The 18,657-nt window shown below is 44.2% G+C and overlaps 1 protein-coding gene across 2 annotated transcripts in view; it reads left to right on the top strand.

Annotated features, from left to right (window-relative positions):
* The first annotated feature begins 674 nt into the window (after positions 1–674).
* FKBP1B (FKBP prolyl isomerase 1B) overlaps positions 675–18,657 on the top strand; it is a 111,140-nt gene continuing 93,157 nt past the window's right edge. For both annotated transcript variants that reach the window (XM_088467288.1, XM_088467289.1), the window contains exons 1-2: positions 675–979; positions 10,131–10,178. In XM_088467288.1, the coding sequence (XP_088323414.1) occupies positions 943–979; positions 10,131–10,178 (85 nt within the window). In that variant the 5' untranslated portion in view covers positions 675–942. The remainder of the gene's footprint in view (positions 980–10,130; positions 10,179–18,657) is intronic.

Here is an 18,657-nt window from a genome sequence, read left to right as displayed (position 1 = left end):
GCAAGTCACTCGTATCAGACTCCCGTTTTTCCTTTTTTTTACCCAGATTAGAGTGTGGATTGCACATAGAAGTACATGTAATGAATGGAGGTCTCTATAATGGGTGTACACATGACCTAGGGTCCAGGTGGGCCCACACTGCACCAATTCACGATATTTACCTAACCGTCAGTGCTGCAGATCTTACTGGGAAAATGGCACAGATGCCATCTTCCTGAAGATCGGCGCATGTGCAGTATGGAAATCATCGGGAGAATGGCGCCCGCGACATGTTCCCAGATATCAGCGCATGTGCAGACGATTCTGGGGACGGGGAGGTTAGGTTTAGGCACTTACTTTAGGGTTATGCACCCCTAAGGGAGGGTCAGGGGGGGAGAGGGTTAGGTTAGTTAGTATACTTACCTGTCAGGATCTTCACTGCTGCAGGTCGACATAGGTCCGGCGGTCATTCATACTGATCCCGTTATACCAAGGTCACTATTCAAAGTACCCATGTACTTTTGTCGATTAATGGAGCAAATAAGACGCATATTCTGAGGAGGGGGAGTTTCTGGGGCGGTTTAGTCGAAAAGTCTGTACTGACAAATGGCCCCATATGAGGATAGGTGGGTGTATGTGGGCACATCTGTATCCCCCTCCCCCCATTGTCAGTATAAATAGCAGCAGCACACAGACAGGAGCAGCATTCACTGCATGCAGCAGCACTAACACCACCATCACCCTGCCCTGCCTGCTGCTGCGCTGCCAGCCAGCCTCCCTCCCCCGGGCACACAGTACACACCGGCGACACCGCCTTTCCTGCCCGCCTCGCAGCACCATTGGCCGTCCAGCGGTTTTCCTGCACCCATTGGTGAGCGGCGTCAGCGACAGCGCCCGGAGCCGGGGACTCAGCCTGGGAGAGATAAGAGGCAGCAGCCCCGGTGCAGCAGCTCACACTCAGCCATGGGGGTGGAGATCGAGATCATCACTCCGGGAGACGGTACTGTGCCATTCTCATACACCTCTGCCTAGCATCACTGCCTGTCCATGGAGCCAGGGTGCACATCCCCCCGCCGGGAGGCAGAGCCCACCACCTCACCGTTATTCTCTGTTATATATATATATATATATATATAGACACATACCAGGGTATCCTCTGCCCAGAGCCCACCACCTCACCGTTATTCTATGTTTTATATATATATATATATATATATATATATATACACACCAGGGTATTCTCTGTTATTTATATATACCAGGGTATCCTCTGCCCAGAGCCCACCACCTCACCGTTATTCTCTACTATTTATATATATATACCAGTGTATCCTCTGCCCAGAGCCCACCACCTCACCATTATTCTCTGTTATATATATATACCAGGGTATCCTCTGCCCAGAGCCCACCACCTCACCGTTATTCTCTGTTATTTATATATATACCAGGGTATCCTCTGCCCAGAGCCCACCACCTCACCATTATTCTCTGTTATTTATATATTTACCAGGGTATCCTCTGCCCAGAGCCCACCACCTCACCGTTATTGTCTGTTATTTATATATATACCAGGGTATCCTCTGCCCAGAGCCCACCACCTCACCATTATTCTCTGTTATATATATATACCAGGGTATCCTCTGCCCAGAGCCCACCACCTCACCGTTATTCTCTGTTATTTATATATAACAGGGTATCCTCTGCCCAGAGCCCACCACCTCACCGTTATTCTCTGCTATTTATATATATATACCAGGGTATCCTCTGCCCAGAGACTACCACCTCACCGTTATTCTCTGTTATATATATACCAGGGTATCCTCTGCCCACAGCCTACCACCTCACCTTTATTCTGTTTGTCCATTCACTGTGTAGCCTGTATATATCTTCATCTGTATAGAACTGTATGCAGAACCTATATTCAGTTATATAGTATGCGTATGCTTTATAGTACGCATGAATCGATAACCAGCTATATAGTATGCATGAACCTATACCCATTCTATATAGTACTGTATGAATGTACCCATATCCAGCTATATAGTATACATGTACCTATACCCATCTATATATTACTGTATGCATGTACCCATATCCAGCTATATAGTATGCATGAACCTATACACCTCTGTATAGTTCTTTATGCATGAACCTATATCCATTTATATAGTATTGTATGCATGAACTTATATCCATTTATATAGTATTGTATGCTTGAACCTATATCTATATAGTATTGTATGCACAAACTTATATCTATATAGTATGAATGAATCTATCCATCTATATAGTATTGTATGCATGCACCTATATCTATATAGTATGAATGAATCTATACCCCCTATATAGTATTGTATGCATGCACCTATATAGTATGAATTAATCTATATGTCCATCTCTAATACTGTATGCATGCACCTGTTTCCATAATGATAGCATGCATGGATCTATATATAGATAGATAGATAGATAGATAGATAGATACAGCATTCATGAATCTAAGTATTATGGATTAATCTATTTATGCAGCTATAGTGTATGCATGCACCTACATCCAGCTATATAGTATGCATGAACATACGGTCGTGTATTGTCATCCATGCACTATGTATTCTCTGTACACCACACATACTCTGTATCTATTTATCACACCCGTAAGAGATACATATTTAAATTTGAAGCTTTATTCCAAATACAGTCTCTGCGCTTTGAGTCTTTTATGTACTATATACTGTGTATACAGTACATACTATACATGGTTGTACTATACACTGTGTATACAGTACATACTATACATGGTTGTACTATACACTGTGTATACAGCACGTACTATACATGGTTGTACTATACACTGTGTATACAGCATTTACTATACATGGTTGTACTATACACTGTGTATACAGCACGTACTATACATGGTTGTACTATACACTGTGTATACAGTTCGTACTATACATGGTTGTACTATACACTGTGTATACAGCATTTACTATACATGGTTGTACTATACACTGTGTATACAGCACGTACTATACATGGTTGTACTATACACTGTGTATACAGCACGTACTATACATGGTTGTACTATACACTGTGTATACAGCTCGTACTATACATGGTTGTACTATACACTGTGTATACAGCACATACTATACATGGTTGTACTATACACTGTGTATACAGCACGTACTATACATGGTTGTACTATACTGTGTATACAGCACGTACTATACATGGTTGTACTATACACTGTGTATACAGCACGTACTATACATGGTTGTACTATACACTGTGTATACAGCATTTACTATACATGGTTGTACTATACACTGTGTATACAGCACGTACTATACATGGTTGTACTATACACTGTGTATACAGCTCGTACTATACATGGTTGTACTATACACTGTGTATACAGCATTTACTATACATGGTTGTACTATACACTGTGTATACAGCACGTACTATACATGGTTGTACTATACACTGTGTATACAGCACGTACTATACATGGTTGTACTATACACTGTGTATACAGCTCGTACTATACATGGTTGTACTATACACTGTGTATACAGCACATACTATACATGGTTGTACTATACACTGTGTATACAGCACGTACTATACATGGTTGTACTATACTGTGTATACAGCACGTACTATACATGGTTGTACTATACACTGTGTATACAGCACGTACTATACATGGTTGTACTATACACTGTGTATACAGCTCGTACTATACATGGTTGTACTATACACTGTGTATACAGCTCGTACTATACATGGTTGTACTATACACTGTGTATACAGCTCGTACTATACATGGTTGTACTATACACTGTGTATACAGCTCGTACTATACATGGTTGTACTATACACTGTGTATACAGCACGTACTATACATGGTTGTACTATACACTGTGTATACAGCACGTACTATACATGGTTGTACTATACTGTGTATACAGCACGTACTATACATGGTTGTACTATACACTGTGTATACAGCACGTACTATACATGGTTGTACTATACACTGTGTATACAGCATTTACTATACATGGTTGTACTATACACTGTGTATACAGCTCGTACTATACATGGTTGTACTATACACTGTGTATACAGCTCGTACTATACATGGTTGTACTATACACTGTGTATACAGCTCGTACTATACATGGTTGTACTATACACTGTGTATACAGCACGTACTATACATGGTTGTACTATACACTGTATACAGCATTTACTATACATGGTTGTACTATACACTGTGTATACAGCACGTACTATACATGGTTGTACTATACACTGTGTATACAGCACGTACTATACATGGTTGTACTATACACTGTGTATACAGCACGTACTATACATGGTTGTACTATACACTGTGTATACAGCACGTACTATACATGGTTGTACTATACACTGTGTATACAGCTCGTACTATACATGGTTGTACTATACACTGTGTATACAGTACGTACTATACATGTTTGTACTATACACTGTGTATACAGCATTTACTATACATGGTTTTACTATACACTGTGTATACAGCACGTACTATACATGGTTGTACTATACACTGTGTATACAGCACGTACTATACATGGTTGTACTATACACTGTGTATACAGCTCGTACTATACATGGTTGTACTATACACTGTGTATACAGCTCGTACTATACATGGCTGTACTATACACTGTGTATACAGCTCGTACTATACATGGTTGTACTATACACTGTGTATACAGCACGTACTATACATGGTTGTACTATACACTGTGTATACAGCACGTACTATACATGGTTGTACTATACACTGTGTATACAGCACGTACTATACATGGTTGTACTATACACTGTGTATACAGCACGTACTATACATGGTTGTACTATACTGTGTATACAGCACGTACTATACATGGTTGTACTATACACTGTGTATACAGCACGTACTATACATGGTTGTACTATACACTGTGTATACAGCACGTACTATACATGGTTGTACTATACACTGTGTATACAGTACATACTATACATGGTTGTACTATATACTGTGTATACAGCACGTACTATACATGGTTGTACTATACACTGTGTATACAGCACGTACTATACATGGTTGTACTATACACTGTGTATACAGCACGTACTATACATGGTTGTACTATACACTGTGTATACAGCACGTACTATACATGGTTGTACTATACACTGTGTATACAGCACGTACTATACATGGTTGTACTATACACTGTGTATACAGCACGTACTATACATGGTTGTACTATATACTGTGTATACAGCACGTACTATACATGGTTGTACTATACACTGTGTATACAGCACATACTATACATGGTTGTACTATACACTGTATATACAGCACGTACTATACATGGTTGTACTATACACTGTATATACAGCACGTACTATACATGGTTGTACTATACACTGTGTATACAGCACATACTATACATGGTTGTACTATACACTGTGTATACAGCACATACTATACATGGTTGTACTATACACTGTGTATACAGCATTTACTATACATGGTTGTAAAAAAGCGACGACTCTCCACTACACCATGATCACCTCTCTGTGCCCCATAGTGTGTATACATCCGCTGTGTACGCCTTACCTTCTGCACAGTGCTCACTTACCGAATGTAGCATCTAAATGATTTTCCCTTCTACGCCCATCGTGTTTTCTTTATACATTTTCCACAGAGCATTTTTTTTTTTACCATGGATTATGTGTGAATCGCATTTATGCTCTCCGTCTCTGCACTGTGCATCACATAATACATGCATGTTCTGTATCATCTGTGCTGTATACATTTTCTATAAGCCATATATTGTCTATAACTTTTACATGCTGTATAATGTGCAAATATTTATGTTCTGTATAATATATTCATAGCATCACCCAAGCCTTTGTGTTGCCTTGGCTCCCAAGTCATTTTTATCTTTTTGCACATTATGATACATCTGTGTGCATGTTATTGCTGAGTGGAGGCTTGTGCCAGGCATTTTGTAATAAAACCACAAACCGGGGTCCCATTCGCTAATATGTAGTGTTAATGCATTCTGGGAACATGATAACTGGCTGGAGACAGAGGAACACACTGGTCACCGTGTGCTGTGAACCGACCAAAATAGCACCTCGTGTTATGCAGACCCAACACGGTTCTTTGAATGTAGCATATGAATGACGCAGGATTCCATTTGGTTTAGGTGGTATTGGAATCATGGGGATGTGTCCCTGATGGTTAGTATTCACTGATCCGCTTGTTAGTGTTGGCTGAGACCATTATAAGATAGCTGGGTTATGCAGAGAGCTTTATATGTGACATTCACTCTGTGCTGGAAGTGTAACACAACCCTTGCTGGAGACTTGGAAGGGTCCTTCGAAAAGGTCTTTGGAAAAGGTCAGGCGTTGGGTGTCACTATGTTTAAAAACTTCACTCCGGCACCAGATGGGTTAACAGTCTGCTCCAAAACCAGATGGCACATAGCTGGGGCATACTTATCAGTCTGCCGGGGTACATGGCATCCGTAAATGTATGACTGAAATAACGGCGAATCTACATTCTGTTTTATCGGCTCATATATGAATACACGTCTTATTTGACATGTGAAAACGGAGTGTGATCTTTACGCACATAAAATTTTTTATTTACCAAGAAGTTAAGGGTAAATTTGAACTTAAACCTTGTGACCCGCGATCTGCGCGGATCATAACAGCCAATGATACTTCAGTTTCATTTAAAATGGATATAGGAACATTCGCCAACTCTGTCTTAATAAATTGGGGTTATCCAGAGCTGAAAGGATGGGAAAGCAAGTATAGAGTTTTTGGATGGGATGGGGGGATCTCCTGAGAAAAGCGGAACACATGGGAGACTCGGATAACAATCGCCTCGTCTTGGTGTCTTCATCCTAATAAACAGCAGTTAACCAAGTGTGACCTCATGTCGTCTTGGTGTCTTCATCCTAATAAACAGCAGTTAACCAAGTGTGACCTCATGTCGCAGGACTGGCTCCAGCAAGTAGGATAGCGAGGTATAGTTATGTTTAGGAAAAATCATCACAAACAGTTTTATTTATTATTTCATAAAATAGTTTCCTAGAATTGCATATGTCGTTGTATTCACACAAGTGCTCTTCTTGTTTTTGATCATTTGATGCCCTGTACAAAAATAGAGCATTCAAGTCATCTGTACTCCCACGGTGAAATTGTGTGGTTTGATATTTATAGTATCCATATAATTAATATTGGTGCCATAAAGTTTGCCCCTTGCATTCGTATGACGCTCTCTATCAGAGCCGTAACTAGAGGTGTGCCAGGGGTGCTACCGCACAGAGCACAGATCCCTGTGGGCGACACCGCTGGTCGCTCGCGGCCCCCTGCGTCAGGGTATGTGCACGATCCTCTCAGCGTGTCCCGTAGTTGCGTTGACATGCCCTATACCCACCCTCACTAAACGTTGCTTACGTGCAGATGTCCCATTACAGCTTAGTTACGCCCCTTCATCCACAAGTAGAAGATGCCATGAGCTGTATATGTCTCAGCATGGCCCCGTAGATGCTCGCACAGAGCGTGCGCAGCGCGGAAAAAAAAAGCACAAGACCTGTCTGCAAAACTGACTTTTGTGTTTAGCTCTGGACAACTGTGACCCTGCTCAGTCCATTAACACTTCCCCTGGTCTTTTACAGCACCAAAACAGTTATAGGATCCCATATGCACTTTGAATTTTTGTTCAAGAGAACCTGTCACTTATTTTTATAATGTGTTAGCTTACTGTAGCTGCGATCACAAGAACATTTCTCTGGGTTACAATCCTAACAGGGTGTTCTCTCTATCCTTCTGCCTTGAGATTTGACCATCTCATAGCAATATGGGGGCTCACACTGCTCGCTGTTGCATAGCAACAGTGAGCGTGCGGGAGAGTTGACTATTTAATACTCATGTACCTGACACTCACGTCATCAAGATGGCTTACAGTTCTCCAGTAAACTCCACTGCCAACCACTAGCCCAAGGATAAGAGTGGGCAACCCCTTGTATGTAAAATGGGGTATTATTACTCTTAATTTCCAATGGAGTTCAACTTTAATGGGTAATTACACCCAAATCTGAATAATCTGAGGATTTCCCTTCATTTGAATTATTTAGCAGCGTCAGTGTGTGAAGAATGTTAATGGTTCAAAGGGTGGGAAAGGTTTCAAGCAGCAATCCAATGTAAAAAAAAAATGCTATTTGTGATTTTGAATGACCCGTGTTATGTACTACATTAGCAACCACAGTCACATGACATCATGTAGTGAGCAGAGAGGCTTTGGAAAACACATCTGAGCTCTGATTAATGTGTTTTCTGTACATTTCTCTCCCTCTGCCATCAATTGACATCTGACAGGATTTTTTTTTTTCCCAGGGGTGTTTATCAAAGACAGCAGCTCCAATAAAATGTTGGCGGTGAAGTGGTAGCTATTGCCAGAAGCGCTGCAAATACTATATTTTTTTTTTGTAAGGAGGCGTTAGGCCACGACTCTGAAAGTACCAGGCCTCGGCTCAACTCCCTAAGGCCTTGGCTATTGCTGTCACTTCTCTACTGTTTCTGACACTGTGGCTAAAAAGTCACGCATGCGCTGTATAATATTTTAAATGACGTTGATTAAAGAAGTAGGCTGCAGATATGGACCAGAAGATCCCTGTCCTGAGAGAATGCCTCCATAAACACAAAGCAGCTAATGACATCTGAAGATGATGTTGGCCAACCTGGACAAGCTTGATACATAGGGGCTTGACCACAGTCCCCAATGGGAATAATGCAAGATTTATCTGTTGCGTTAGGCCGTATCCGGTAGATTTTTTTATTTAAAAGAGACTTGATAAATTGGCAACTTAACTTTAAATAAATAAACAAACCTACTAGGTGGGATCGCTGCTTTAAACTCCTTTTCCTAAGTAGAATACTGTTCAGTCTTGAAAAAGCTCTTAAGGGAGTTGGTGTTTTTGGATTATAGTTCAGATTTCCTCTAATGCTTCATGGCTTGCAGTTCCTCGCAGTAAACCTAGCAATTGATCTCGTGGGCAGCGCTTCAAAGTTAATATTTTGCTGCTGGGAGGAAGTAGCAGAGGAATATTGGAAGCAATTTTCTGTCTCCTAAGACGTTTTATATGAAAGACCGTCACCGAGCACTTGTCAGGGTGACCTTTTCTGTGCATATTTTATTACCGTGCTGAGTGGTTCTTTTATCTAAAACAAAAACCGTATAGATTTGTACGTAATTATCCATCTGTCCAAGTAAATAACAAACCCAGAACATTGCGTTGGCGCTATAGAGATCTCCTGGTATAGAAAGCCTTCATCTGAAAAGCTCAAGTAGGAATCAAGGACATTTACTATAAAATAATATTTTTACTGTAAGAATTATTATTATTGTAAAGGGAAGTGTTACTGGCAAAAAAAAGAGCTTTTTTGGTGAAACAGCTTATTTATACTTTCACCTAAAAGCCAGCATAGTGGAGAAATCGGACCAACCGTATATATCAAATGCCGCACTCCGGGAAACCGTACTGAAAATCATTAGTTAAGGCCCCTAGACGCAGTGCGCTGAAGCAGCCGATCCAACTGATTGGTGCGATTTGGCTGCTATATCGCATCATGGATGGGCCTGATTTCGGACCAAGCGCGCACCCATTGAGTTTGTACATCGCAACCCCTGATCTTCCTGCAGGTTCCGTTGATCAGGGGATGCCATGTGCGAACCCATGCAGCGCTATGCGGGAGGAGGAGGGGGGAGCCGGCATATCGGGCGATCGGCCACCCGATTGCACCATGTGTGGGGACCGCCCGATATCTCGGACATCGGATCCCCCGTCGCGTCGCACGGTGCCTATCGCACCGTGTATGGCCGGCATTAGTCTTTATCACCATCTTATTATTCAGAATGCAGATACATAACACATAGGTGTGAATTGGCCCTGGGGAACCCGGATGCAATAAGGACATTTCTCAACACGTTCGATGAACATGTAATTAATTTGCTTTTATAATACAGAAGGTAATATATACCCTACATTCTAAGTCTCCTTTTTTCTTGTCTGTTACAGGTAGGACATTTCCCAAAAAGGGTCAAACATGCGTTGTCCACTACACAGGTAAGATCCATTCTGACTTATCACAAATATTACTGCAGGAGATCAGCAACAGATTCAGATGTATGGACGGAGATATGTATCTGGATGTGGAGCCTCCATTGTTCTATGTTTAATATTATCTGTCGTAGGCGGAAGCAATGATTTCCCCATACTGTCATCTGGAGCTGAAGTATTGATGTGGGACTATATGCCAGGGCTTGACAAATTTTTCTAAAACCTAGGAGCCAGGATGAAAGTGTAGGAGCCGGACACCCCCTTCCCCCGGCAGCATTACTGAGCACCTATGCCCCGGGCAACCAACCCCCATGGCCACACCACTAACGGGGTACCCCAGGTAAAGCATACTCCCACAGCCACATTACTGAGCAGCTAACCCCCCTCTCCAGGCAACCAACCCCCAGAAAGACCACCCCTCTGAAGCCAAAAAACACGGGCAAGCAAAGTCACCACCGGCAGTGGCCGAACTAGAGAGTGGTGGGCCCAGATGCAAGAATATGCTTTGGGCACCCCTCTGCAGTGCCCCCAGTAGTGGTCCCCCTCTTCAGTGCCCCCAGTAGTAGTCCCCTTATGCAATGCCCCCAGTAGTAGTCCCCACTATGCATTGGACTTAGTAGTGCCCCCCTATGCAGTGCCCTAGTAGTGGTTCCCATATACAGTGCCCCAGCAGTGGTCCCCCTGTGTAGTGTCCCTTTAATCAGTGCCCCCAGAAGTGGTCACCCCTATGCATTGCCCCAAGTAGCTGTCCCTCCAGTAGTAGCCCCCCCTATGCAGTGCCCCCAGTAGTAGTCCCCCCTATGCAGTGCCCCCAGTAGTAGTCTCCCCTATGCAGTGACCCCAGTAGTAGTCCCCACTATGCATTGCCCCTAGTAGCGGTCCCACCCTGCACAGTGCCTCAGTAGTGGCCACCCATACAGTGTTACCAGCAGCGGCCACCCCCACCTAATGCAGTGCCCCCACAGTAGCGGCCACCCAAACCATGCAGTGCCCCCACACTTTCCCCAGTAGCGGCCACCCCCCCCCCCCCCAATGCAGTGCCCCTTAAAAAAAAAACGCAACATACCTGATCCACGCTCCTGGCGACGACCGCCACTGTCCGCTCCTCCAGGCCCGCTCTACACTATGGGAGAGATGTCATGACGTCATCACCTGCTGCGAGGTGTGCCGGAAGGCGGAGCTCATGAGTGAGCTCCAGCCGGCTCACTCCGTGGACGACGCAGCAGCCAATGAAAGTCTGTCTGACTCTCATCGACTGCTATAACAAACGTGTGTTTGTTACTCTGTAGTGTGGACCGCACTCGCGGTCTGCACTACAGGGCCCAGGGGTTGCTGAAAATCTGGTCGCCAGGCAGCCATATCTGGTCGCCACGGAGACCTGGCCCCCGGGTCTTGTCAAGCCCTACTATATGCCATAGACTCTTTGGCCTAGCTGGTACAGTACAGAGGTGCCCTCATACACTGTTGCTGCAGTCACGCCAAAAAGCCCTCTTGGCGTGCCAAGACTTGTGCGTCTCTGCTTGCGTCGAGCATTTTTTTACCCGAAAATGCGTCTTAGTGGCGATACGATGCAACTAAGACTCGCCAGGAGCCTGCACTGATTAATTTGATATGCGACACTTGTATATCTGTGTGCGCCTCGTTGCAGTTTGTAGACCAAGTGCTGCGATGTAGCTTCCGCTGCTTTTTTTCTGACTCAAGTTCCGTTGTGCTTCATTTATAGACTCGGTGGCACATAGATATACAAGTGTCGCATATTAAATGAATTTGCGCAGTTTCCCGGTGTGACACATTTGTCGGCAAAAAAGACACTCGGCACTAGCAGAGTCGCATGGGATCTGGCGGCTCCTTGACGCCGCATGGCGTGTTGACGCTAGGTGCATGAGCGCACATCTGTATGGAGATAAAGGGGACATTTCCTGTTATATAGGTTTAATCACTGCAGCATTCTTCCGTTATCTCCAATCTTGGGTTACCTGAAACACTTGGGAACGAAAACAAAATTAGAAAAAGTTCAAAAAAATATAAGTAACCTATATTATTACTTATTTTTATAACGCCACCAATTTACGCAGTTCATTATAGAGAATATCGGGCATTGTCCCAGAGGAGTTTACAGTCTAAACTCCCTAACACATACTAGGGTTATATTTTAGCAGACTCCAATACCTACTAGAATGTATTTTGGAGCGTTGGAGGAATCTGGAGTTCCCGGGGGAAATCTATGCAAACACGGGAGAACATGCAAACTGCACACAGATAGCAGCCCGGTTGGGAATTGAACTCATGACCTCAGTGCTGGAAAACAGCAATACTAACCACTACGCCACTGTGCCATCCATAAAGAAATTGTCCAGCTTAGGGGAACTATATTGTGAGTACGTAATTGCTTTCCAGCGGCTGTCCCTGAATGTTTATCTATCAGGTATTCTGCAGTGCTTTTCAGGCAGGTCTTTATCATCAGGCAGAGTTGCTTATTTTCATTGCTCTGTGAGAGGACACAAAGGCTGGTATTCAGTGCCTGGGAGGTGCTCATCCCTGAGAGTTACATAAGCGTAACATTACATCTTCTTGCGCACTTCTATGGAGTGCGAATAAAACCTGTGATGTTGGTAACTGCGAGGTGTCGTAGAAACGGTTGGAACGCCGGTACCACTTTGCCATCGCTGCTACTTAAGTTTTGTCCTAACTGGATACAATTGTTTCCAATACAGAAAAAAACAAGCTCTCTGCTGTGTGTCGGGACTACAAATATACCACTCGGGTAATAATATAAGTACAGGATGGAAGACAGACAGATACACTAGTTCACATTGAGAGTCGCAGGAAAGGATGTACAAAGTAATAAATTAAGGTCCTCTACCCCTAAAAGATTTTTTTAAATTGAAATATGAAGAGATTGGTGAGGGAAACAGCTAAAACTGCATATGTATAATATGTGTAGATTTATATGGTATGTATATTGCAATCTCAAATGTCATTACTGTACATACATACATCATTTAGATCCATTGAGATCTGGTGGCTTTGGAGGCCATAGAACTACACTGAACTCATTGTCGTGTTCGAGGAACCAACTTCACGCATTTCGCATTATCCTGCTGGAAGCAGCCATTAGAAGATAGGCAGACTATGGCCATAGAAGTTTGCCCAAGATCAGCTACAATACTCAGGCTAAGGCATTTACACGATGCTCAATTTGTAATAAAGGCCAAATGTGTGCCCAGAGTACATTCCCCGCACCATGATACCACCTTCACCAGCCTCAGCATTTGACAGAATGCAGGATGGATCCACGTTGTTGGCGCCAATTTCTGACCCTACCATGTGCATGAGATGCGTCAGACCAGGAGATGTTTTTCCAGTCAGACTAATGGCCGGTGTTGGTGACAGGGTGACCACTCTAGCCTCAGTTTCCTCTTCTCGGCTGATAGGAGTGGAACTCGGTGAGGTCTTCTGCTGCCGGAGCCCATTCACTTGAAGGTGTGACATGCTGTACCTTGAGAGATGCTCTTCTGCCTACCAATGCTATAATACATGGTCTTGTCTGCTCGTACCGGCCTGGCCATTCTCCGCTGATCTCTCTCTGTAACATGGTGTTTTTTGCCCACTGACCGGCTGCTCACTGGATATTTTTTAGTTTGCAAAAACATTCTGTCTGGCACCAGCAATCATTTCAAGGCTAAAGACACATATTTCTGCCCAAGCTGGTGTATTTTTCTTAAAAATACCCGTCACATTTTGGTCATCCTGCTGCCACATGATTGGCATAATGATGTGTGTGTCTCTAATTTAAGCAGCACTTTTTGTGTCCCGGAACCATGGGGTCTATTTACTAAGCCTTGGATGGAGATAAAGTCCCAACCAATCAGCTCCTAACTGTCATGTTACAGGCTGTATTTGAAAAATGACAGTTAAGAGCTGATTGGTTGGGACTTTGGGCCTGATTCAGACCCGTTCGCGAGCGCAGAGCGCTCCCAAGCGGGTCGATGTTCCCCCACTGCGCATGCGCCGCCTTCGGCGTGCGCATGCGCGAGCCCCAGCGAGCGACGGCAGCTCCATCGCTCCAGGGTTCACTACAAGACGGGGTGGCTGTTGATGTTGATTGACAGCTCGCCCTGTTTTGTAGGCGGGGAGGGGGGGTGGCTGCACAAACGCAGGTGTTCCATAGTAACACCTGCCGTTTGTGGGCGGCCCTACTGACTTCACTCGTGATGTCAGTAGTGAACTTCCTGCTCTATTAGAACAGGAAGTCCACTCGGGCTTGCGGGAGCCGAAACCCTACCGCAGGGTCTCGCTGCAAGCCCGATGATCGCGATAATCGCGACCATCTCCAGGCCACTCGCACAAGCTGTGGGTGATCACCCACAGCTGTGCAAGCGGCCTGGAGGCCGGAAGGAAAATAAAAAACGCTCTGATTCAGAGCGAGCGCTCGCAAACAGCGAGCGCCTCTGAATCAGGCCCTTTATCTCTCTTCACTTCATCTCCATCCAATGCTTGGTAAATAGACCCTTGTGTCTTTAGTGCTATGATTTTTGATATTCATACATACACGTTTGGTATGTTCACGGGGGAGAAACAGACCACGTAGAACATTAGCAGGGAGTTATGGCAGTTAGGTATGTATGTATGGGTGTGTATGTATGTATATATATATATATATAAGTTTTGATATGGTGTAATGCACGGGGATATTTGAGATTGCACTATACATACCATATACAGTTGTTTTTTTGCATTGGTCACATTAGAGAGCTGTTATTGGCGTGGTACAGTCTGAGCTGCAGGGGCTCGGCTTACAAACACGGGATCAGATTCCTAAGGGGGTTCCTGAGCAGTCGGGTAAGTGCCTGGGTAAGCATTATCTCCGTGTAATGAAAGCCACTCCAAGGTCCCCAGCTATGCATTGCCGTCAGAATCAGCTTCTAATTTAATTCTTTATATAACGTTGCAATCCCTCTTCCAGACAGCGCTGCATGTTCAGTTGTGACGCCTCGCTAATAAATATTATAACCCTGTCACCTGTGTATTTTGGGCCTGATTCAGAGACGTACGTTAGTGCCATCGCAGCTGCGATCCTGTGTGCGAAAATATGCCAAAGACGCAGACGCCGAGGATTGTATCGAGACGCCCCCACTTGCCGCTTTGCAAATTGTGCGTATGGAATCTCAGGCGATGGATGTGACACACACCCCTAAAATGGTCGCGACACGCCTGCGTTTTTTCCTGACACTCCCCTGTTATCTCACACAAACGCTTCCTGCCTGTCAGTCACACGGCGAGTAAAAAGGCACTGCGAGCGACTACGGTGATGTATCCTGATGTATGCGCAGTGCGACTTTAGATGCACGCGCAGCTTATCGATAGTCTCTCAACTGCGAAAATACCCGCATCGCGTCATCTCTGGCTCCGGCCCTTTGTCTCCTGTGTACCAGCTGTTGACCAGTTTTTCTATTTAGGTACAATTACACATGATTCCAATAGGGTCGCCTTAGTCCTACTAGATAACGTTCATCTGTTTAAAATTGTTTGCAGCGTCTAATGTAATTAACTTAAATTGAAAAGTGTTGGTTTTGTCACTGCTATGGTCATTGAAGCTGGCATAATGCAGAACTTCATTGTAGGCATTTTGGGATCCTGCTTCCCAATATAATTGCCCGAACAGCCTAGCGTAGGGATTAATACTCCCCGTGCTCACAGGAATAGTCGTGCTGTTCTCCGCCATTGATGCAGTGGATCACAGAGGTGCACTGTAGAATGCCATGCAAATACTTAATATTTGCTTACACTTTGGGGTATATTTACTAAAGTGCGGGTTTATAGACGTGGAGATGTTGCCCATAGCAACCAGTCAGATTCTACTTATCAGTTATCTAGCACCTTCAAGAAGATCATAGCTAGAATCTGATTGGTTGCTCTAGGCAACATCTCTTCTATAAAACCCTTACTTTAGTAAGTATACCCCTATGTGTTAAGAAAAAAATGTGCTCTGTGACTCACTAGAGATATAAACCCCTTATGTATAGATGATAATGACAATATGGAAGTCCTCAGAGTAAAGAAAACATAGGGCTAGTTTTACTATCTGCCGGTTTTCCTAAGCCACCGATCCTCGAAACTCTTTGACCCATGGATTTAAAGCGGCAACAGAAATAAACGCTAAGCCAGCCTGCTTTAGCATTTATTTCTGTTGCCACTTTAAATCCATGGGTCAAAGCTGCCGGATAGTAAATCTAGCCCATTGGTTAGTGCGGAAAGTATGATGGCACAGTGATGGGTCTCACAGTGTTGGGGTCATGGGTTCAATTGTGACAAGGGTCTTATTTGCGTTCTCCACCTGTTTGTGTCAGTTTCCTCCCATACTCCAAAGACTTACTAGTAGGTCAATTGGCTTCTAACAAATTAAGACTAGTGCATGTGGTAGAGCATATTTAGGGTCTGATGCATAGTAACCTAGGAATGTATTGGGACGCCCAGCCTGACTACATCATTGCAGAATTGAAGAGAACTTCATGCCGTCTAGTGGATATATTTACTAAAGTGAGCGTTTTTAGAAGTGGAGATGTTACCCATAGCAGCCAATCACATTCTACTTAACATCTAGTACCTTCAAGAAGATAATAGCTAGAATCTGATTGGTTGCTATGGACAACATCTCCACTTCTAAAAACTCTCTCTTTAGCAGATATACCCCTAAGAATTTGAATGTCTGAGGATAGGCATTGGGAAGTACATGTCATCCAAGTAAACATCTTGTTCTATAACACACCTGCCCTTCACTGACGTTTCTCCCACCATATATAATATTCCAGAGCGTTCATTCTCTTTTAATGCTATCAATTAAAAGGGAAGTACAACCACCGCATTGCTAGATTACGGAGCTGATTCTGATTCGGACACATCAGCGACTGATTTTCCACGCGATTGCGTCTTTGTACTTTCTATCGTATTCAAATGCGCCAAACCGCCTAGGTGTGTCGGAAGTCCGTGCGAAGTAATCCACTAAGCCTATCCCGCCCACTGCGTTAGCGTTCGTGTACGCCCCCATAATCATTAGTAACTGAATCTACGCCAGGCCCATGCTCGGTGTAAATTATCTGTCTGAAAAGGAGTCTCATTACCGTGCAACCGCTGCAATGACATTTCCCGTTGGCGCCCATTTCACATTAACCTGATAAAACGCACGAACGCACACGGAACAGAGATGCAAGCGGCTACAGACTTCTAACTTGCCGCACGCGCAAAACAAATTCTCTGGCAAAGACACAGGCGTGGTATGTGATGTCGACAGTCAGAATGGCGACACGAGAATGGCGACATTCATGTAAACACTGATGAAATGTTAGAATGTCGCCATATCGTCCCTGGTGACCCAGCGGATATTTACCTACTCCTGATGGCTGCAGCGGTTTCCATGTGCTGGAAGTCATGTAAGCGTCATTCCAGCATTCCATAGAGTGTTCCTCTGCTAACCCTAATCTCTACCTCTAACCACCATCTAGCGCCAACCCCCCCTCCCGCATCCTAACCCTAACATTCCATCTAGTTCCTAACCCCCCTCCTCGCAACCTAAGACTAATGTCAACATATTGCCCTTTCAACATATGTGACATTTTTAACATTGTGGTGTCGACATTTTGAACACCATCATTGTAAATATCGACGTTGACTGTATCCCAGAAAATTCTCGGACAAAGGCACGTGCGCAGTAGTGGGAAAAGAGTCGCAGATTATGTGCAGGAGCTACATTGGCGTCCTAATTACAATCAGCCCCTATAGATGCAGCAAAAGAAGAACTTTCTGCATTGAGGTCTGCAAAAATGTCGGCTTTGTTTTGTCTTTTGTGGCTATTGCTAATGACGACCGCAGCAGTATTTTGTTTCATAAGGGGAATTCTGGATCCCTGACCATCTCTGTACCGCCTGTGTAAAATGCCCCATCAGTCTTGTGTTGGGCGTAATAGGTTTCCCTGTAATGCATTAGAATGCTAATGGATTTGTAAAGTAATAAAATATTGCTAGGCAAAGGTTTAAGTGCGTTCCCCAGAAGCAGCATAAATTCTCTCCTTACAGATGACCTGCACCACGATTAGATATACGTTACCTAAGCAATCACGGGTTGCAGCCAGATGCAATAGTCCACACACATTGCTTCATCATCTTTGAACCTAGGGGCTGATTCAGCGTGCAGATTCTGCTAGCGTGCCGCCGTTCCCGGTTAAGGGGGCACGTCCGCCTCGTTTTCCAGGAGTGGCAGAGCCAGGGACTGCTCCAACCGACGCAGTTTCCTGGCCTCACAAGCCGACCAGCCTGAGTACGCTGAGGCTTACTCAGCTGACCGGCGGCCCCAGCGCTGTCCACCATCGACCACCGACGGTCGCAATGGTGATACCAGCCTGCGTGCAGCTTTGCAAGTCCGTTCCAACCTGAATCAGTCCCCTAGTGTGGAGGCAGCCATTTTGTAGGTTGGAGCAATAGTCACACAA

Source organism: Taudactylus pleione, unplaced genomic scaffold (assembly GCF_031769625.1).
Source record: "Taudactylus pleione unplaced genomic scaffold, aTauple2 ptg000070l, whole genome shotgun sequence".
Classification (NCBI taxonomy): domain Eukaryota; kingdom Metazoa; phylum Chordata; class Amphibia; order Anura; family Myobatrachidae; genus Taudactylus; species Taudactylus pleione.
Note: the sequence above shows the minus strand (reverse complement) of the source record. Positions and strands in the feature narration are given on the sequence as shown.